The 6,679-nt window shown below is 28.9% G+C and overlaps 1 protein-coding gene across 11 annotated transcripts in view; it reads right to left on the bottom strand.

Annotated features, from left to right (window-relative positions):
- Window positions 1–2,185: 2,185 nt before the first annotated feature.
- LOC143083100 (uncharacterized) overlaps window positions 2,186–6,679 on the bottom strand; it is a 74,669-nt gene continuing 70,175 nt past the window's right edge. For 9 of the 11 annotated variants that reach the window (XM_076259321.1, XM_076259323.1, XM_076259325.1 and 6 more), the window contains one exon: window positions 2,186–4,779. In XM_076259321.1, coding sequence (XP_076115436.1) covers window positions 4,649–4,779 — 131 coding nt within the window. In that variant the 3' untranslated portion in view covers window positions 2,186–4,648. The remainder of the gene's footprint in view (window positions 4,780–6,679) is intronic. The other 2 variants (XM_076259324.1, XM_076259322.1) reach the window with 1 other exon arrangement.

Here is a 6,679-nt window from a genome sequence, read left to right as displayed (position 1 = left end):
AAAAAAAAAACGTAATTACTTCTCTGTTTAGTCTGTCTTTCTTTTTTTTAGCAATAATATGTCGTCCAAAAAGGAAGGAAGTATTGGTTGATTGGTTCCTGTTTAACACCCAGTCGCTAATGTTTCATGCATATTCAGGATGAGAATGAACAAGATCAATACCGTGTCTGAATATAAATAAACTCATCACAGATACCAGGACTAAACTTTTCATATACGCCAGACGCGCGTCTCGTCTACAAAAGACTCATCAGTGACGCTCGAATCCAAAAAAGTTAAAAAGGCCAAATAAAGTACGAAGTTGAAGAGCATTGAGGACCAAAATTCCTAAAAGTTTTGCCAAATCCAGCTAAGGTAATTTATGCCTGAGGTAGAAAAGCCTTAGTATTTCAAAAGTTTTAAATTTGGTAAACAGTTAATTTATAAATATAACCATATCAATGATAATTCATGTCAGCACAAAAAGTGCTGACTACTGGGCTGGTGATACCCTCGGGGAAATAAATCTCCACCAGCAGTGGCATCGACCCAGAACCCGAGTCTCACGGTGTTGTTTTGTTATTTTTACTTTTTGAGTAACAACCTATAGTGCCATAATCATTGACAAAAACTCTCAAATTAAAATCTGGTCAATTGCATAGGTTTGACCAAGTTAAAAAAATTAGTTTGCAAAAGTATCAATTATTCAAAATACAAAGGATTTTCTTATCCTAGGCAAAGATTACCTTAGCTGTATTTGGCACAACTTTTTTTGAAAATTTTGGGTCCTCGATGATCTTTAACTTTATACTTGTTTGGCTTTGTAACTTTTTTTACAACTGAGTGTTACTGACGAGTCTAATGTCTGGCGTATCGATTTATAAGCCTGGTACCTTTGATAACTACTAAATGCGATAGTTCATGGGAAACTTAGGAATATTCCCATAAACAGGAATGGTTTCATCTTTATTTCACTAATGCCATATTTTTTCTTCTTACAAGCAGATGTGTAGGGTGTATCTTTCTTTTTATAGTATCTACGATTGAGAGGTGATGGTAATACAGGGCACAAACTAACTAAAGTTTGCACTATGCAGTAACAAAATTGAAAACTTTGTGAAAACTTACTTAAATCAGTTAAACAATGCAGATCTTCATTAGGTGCAATCACTGCATTTGTAAATTTGGATACTGTTCAATGAAACTGATTGATAAATAAAGGCAACAGTAGTATACCGCTGTTCAAACTCATAAATCCATGGACAAAAAACAAAATCGGGTTAACAAACTAAAACTGAGGGAAACGCATAAATATAAGAGAACAACGACACAACACTACAATGTAACTAACACATACAGAAACCGACCAAGCATCAGACAAAATCCCACGAGAATAACAAATATAACATTGAGCTACGTCTGACACATTTTAGCACACACGAAAATTTTCAACAAAATATTTATTTTTTCACAAATGGGAAACCTGGGAATGAATAATTAGAATTTGTTAAACATGTGTGGAATCAGTAATGCAAAGTTATGTTGATGGCAACATGTCTGAGCGCATAACGCCCAAGTACCTTTTATATGTTATTGAGTTATTACCATATGTTCGTTCTGAAAGGTCATGGGTCATTGCCTAGAAATTGTGACATCCACTAGCAAATGGGGTATGTTGGATAGAGACAGAAAATGTTTAAGCAACAGATCACCTACGAGGCTTTGATTTCATCCAGAGAGGCTTAAATACAATGTTATCAGAACCAGATTATGACATTCCAATTGCCATAAATTGCCCAAAAAGTTGCTTCTGGCAAGTGTTTCTCTAAATTGAAATATTCAATCGTTTTAAGGTTTTAAGGTTTTACTACACATCTCTTTCCAGAAACCTTCAAACCGTTTTTGGAATTTAAACTGGTATAGGAATATAAGTTTAAGTAAAAAAATGCATTTCACTGCAGTAAAATGGTCTTCTTGAAAGAATGAATAGCTTGTAGATTTTAGCCCTTATTTTGAAATGATAATTTTGTTTGTTTATGAGTTTGACAAACTTTCATGAAACTTGGCTTTCTAGTGGCAGCCTTTTTTGTTGATTTAGAAAGTCAGATTGTGTTATATCTTACTCTTCTAACCTTACGATTTACTGGGACCAGATCAGTAGATCGCTAATTACTATAAACTGAGTCAAATAAATTGACAAAACAGATTATATATAAATAATATTTAATTTTATAGTTTGATATAATTATCTTTAAATGAACAAATATAAATATACAAATATGTTCTGTACACTGTACAAAATAAAGGAATGTACAAAAAATAATTGAACAATACAAAATGATTTATATTCAAATACAAACTTGATAAAGATATGTTTATTTTTTAACAGTACAACATTATAAGCGTGACTTATTGCCAATAACGAAGATAAAATAACCTAAGATTTGGAACTATTGTTCTTGTGCACACAATTTACGACAAATGATGTTGAATGTAGTTTCTGAGTATCCAAAATTTCTTAAAAAAAACAAACAATAGAAGGGGTATGGTGTATTTATTTATGACACAAAATACCTCCTTTCATTTCACTTATATCGATATAACACATTGCATATAAATAACACTTTTATTGCTGTGCTTCTCGTAAGGGTCACAGTGAGGCTTTCAATATTTTAAATGTTAATGAATGTGTTTACCTGTTGACAATGTCCTGCATTCAACTTCTACAATATTGTTTCCAAATTTTGGGTGATGAAATCAAAATTTACCAAAATTGTAACATTACTTATGTATTTCATGCTGGTATTTTAACCTATCCAATTTTCTATACTGACTCATTATAAATTAAACAGCAAAATCTTTATCTATATATATTTTTTTCAAGTTAGTGATCTTTCAAACAAGCTACTTTATAACAGCACTAATGCTAGATTTTAGTAGATAACTTAAAAATATATTACAATTGTTGTATCCGACATTATCAAAAAATTATTTTCAACAAAACAGTATAAAAACTTGCATATCTATGGACAAAAAAATAATAACAAACATAACAATTAATAAATTTGAAACATAGAAATATATAATATTTAGATATATAAATTTGCGAATATAAACAGTTTATTCAATAAAATATATTTTAGAAAATGTTATTTTTTCAATCACTAACCTTACACCTCAACTTCTGCTAGACCATCTATAAATATGACATAATATCATTGATAAAGCAACTTGCCTAGCTTGACAGATAGCTAAAATTTGCCTCTTTCTTAATTTGTCCTTTCATTATGCGAGAAACATCAAAAACTTTCTATATTTGTTCAGACAATTTAACAAGGCTTTTAATAAGAATAAAAAGACTGGCTTAAACTGTCAAAATAAACCAAATGTAATGAGACTTATATTCGTATGCCTAATTTCGACCACATAATACTTCACTGCATAAAAAAGCTTGTACAATATCTATTTTTCTTCTTAATAATTATTACTGGAGGCAAAGACTCAAACAAAAATTGTGGTACACAACCATATTCAAATTATAAAAAACCTAAATCATTTAAAAAACAAAAAAAAACATCTATCACAGATTGTTTTGTTTAAGCAGCATAATTGTTCATTGTATATAAAATATCACAAAGTTATTCGTCTATTAATATCATTGATGTAAAATTATTGCTCCAGAGGTTAAAGCTATAAAGAGGTAACCTATGTTCACAATACTGAATAGGACGTATAAAATATTTCTTTGATTCTCTCATTTATATTTTTTTTCATATTTGAACATAAAAGATAACTTCTTTATTACTAAATTATTCTTTAAATCCTGAAAACTAGTGAGAAATATAAGGATTTTCTTCTTATTTCTTTTTTTTTTAATTGCAAAATCACAAAACTTAGATATAATCTATACTTCATTTTTCTACAAAATACGAAAATTGACTAATGAAATAAATTTAATCCATCAAAGTTCTGAGAACTAGTATTGCCTAGTGCATATAATACCACAAAAAGTTCACATTTTATGCATAACTAGGAGTGGAAAAAAACTAAATTTGAAAATAGCTACTAAGACATCTATTAACAGTGAAAATGTAAAAAAGCAACATTTTACGAACTACCTCTAAAAAGTCTGATTAATAACATGCCCTTTCTTATAATGAGAATACAATATTCAAATATTCAGGAATGAATTTAATAACTCGTCTTTAAAATGGGGTTTTACTACAGTTTACCATCTTAACTGAGTTATGAACTTTGAACACATTCTCTTTACTGAATAAATAGCCATAGATGAGTTTGAAACCAGTTTTTGTTTTATCATTCTGTAATCTACCCTTCAATTTTTGTAATGGTTGAGGTAGCGTTTTTTTAAACCACAATAAGTCAGTCTTGTCAATGAATTTTGTTGATAATTATAAAGGCTAGTTCAATAAATAAAATGAAAATGTTTGAATAATAATGATATGTGTAAGCAAGTATTATGCAAAATTTCAATTATCATTATTTAACACATAATGAACTGATACATCTGAATACTGTTAATCGTGTTATGTTTCGGACATACAGTTTATTCATTTAGTAAAATTTGTTAAAAGCTAAGTATAAAAAGTAAAGTTCGTTAAGTTTTACATCTTTTAATACTGGCCTCTTAGATTTTTTAAAAGTTTTTTTAAATGTATAAGTTTTCTTGTCGTTGGTATTTTTCTATATCGATAAGTTCAGCTTCCTTGACAATGGAATCTTCAGGGTCAGGAACAATTATCTGTCCGGGAATTCCAGACCATGTTTTCCTCCTGGCAGCTGAAAAATAAAGTAATGTTGATCACTAAATGTTGAAATGGCAATAAGTATGACTAAATGTCAAGTCAAATGCTAAGATATTAAATAAGCAGACAGATATTTTTAAGATGACTTTGGCTTTCAAACGTAATACTTTAGATAAACTTGCTTTGTTTCAATCATGGATATTTGAATTGTTGGTTATTTCCCCAATGTGATTTTGAATGTCTTCCAAGTGAAGTGCTTCTAATTTCCTAATTTTTTATTTCTTTTTTAGAAAAATCATCAACTATATAAATCTGCCCATTTGACAGTTAAGGTGGTACCTAACACTACAGGGAGATAACTCTGTAAAATCAGCTAAACGTTTTAATTACGTTGTATTGTTAAGGGAATATTAAGCTTCTCAATGATCAAAATAAGTGTTTGTCAAACTGCTATATAACCAGTGTAATTTTTCTGACAAAACAGTTGGTTCAAAATTTTTGAAATTTTTATATTTTTGTTAAAGGGTCAAAGTAAATACTTTGTCAAAATTTTATCAAAATTAAACGAGCCAAATTAATTTTAGTGAAAGTGTTAGGTACCACCTTAAGTAGTTATTAATTACTTCTTGTGACAACTTTCCATAGAGAAATCACTATTTTGAAAGATCATAACTATTTATCAGATATAAAAAGACAGGGTTATTTCTTAAAACAGATATGTGACAGTATTTTGTGAAATTGCTGTACCCCTTCCTTAATAATGCTTAAAAAAACCCAATATCATGACTATAGAAGAACCATCTTAGATTGACATAATTATATGCATTTATTTATTTATAGAAATGGATGATTAAATTATTTTCAAAGCAGTATATACTGCAATATTATTTAGTCTCTAAAAATCTACACTATATGGTGCTGGCCTTCCCACACTAGGTGTCAGCAGTGTTCTCATTCCATAAATCATGTGAATGTTTTATAACAATCCCTTCAGCAGCATTCGATCCATATCAAGAACTTATAAGACCATTTCCATGCATAAAATTTGAAATAAAATAAGTGTGTTCTCACACTATAAAATGTATATCTGTTAATCTTTATGATAATTTTTAACATAAATAATTAATTGAAAGAGTTTAGATTTTTCAGACTTGTTTTATATTTATTTTTCTTCAAATTAAATGCATAGAAAGTGGCCTGTTGTACCAAAGTAACAGGACAAAATCAAAATTTTAGTTACAATTATGATTTTTTTTTCTCTGAATCAAATATTGTATATTGTTAAAAAATTAGTAAAATTGTTTATGTTGCCATGCTTAATAACAAAATACAAGTATAAAAATATTTCTACAAAATTGATAATATACAACAAGTCCACAGTAAGTCATAGTAAGAAACTTGGTTAATTAAATGTATTAAATCATACAAAATATAGACATTTTTGTTCTTCGATACTTTTTTATCTGAAAAACTTTAATTCTTCAATGGTCATTTTTAATGCTTATTCTGGACTTGTGTCATATAATATTATAAGAATATAACCAGTTTTAACTAGTCTTGATTGTCCTGTTATTTTAAAAGAAGTTTTTATTACTTGAAAAAGTTATTTCAACAAATCCTGGCAGTATAGAAACTTTGTTAGTACCAAATTCATATTGCATTAACCATAACATTTATATTTATAAACCAATTGCAAACAACACTCATAAAGTCCATTTTTTTCATCAAACAGGAAATAGCCCACATCATCTAAACAAAGCTTAACCTGCCAAACAGCCATGATCTAAGGGACGACAACAAAAGTTCAATGAAGGATAAAAGACTTAATTCACATAGTTTTTTCACTGACCCCCTCCCTCTTAATTTAATTCGGGAAAAATTGATTGACCCATATGGATATATGTAAAAATCAATGTTGGATAACCAAATCTTGC

The sequence above is a fragment of the Mytilus galloprovincialis genome, chromosome 7, assembly GCF_965363235.1.
Source record: "Mytilus galloprovincialis chromosome 7, xbMytGall1.hap1.1, whole genome shotgun sequence".
Classification (NCBI taxonomy): domain Eukaryota; kingdom Metazoa; phylum Mollusca; class Bivalvia; order Mytilida; family Mytilidae; genus Mytilus; species Mytilus galloprovincialis.
Note: the sequence above shows the minus strand (reverse complement) of the source record. Positions and strands in the feature narration are given on the sequence as shown.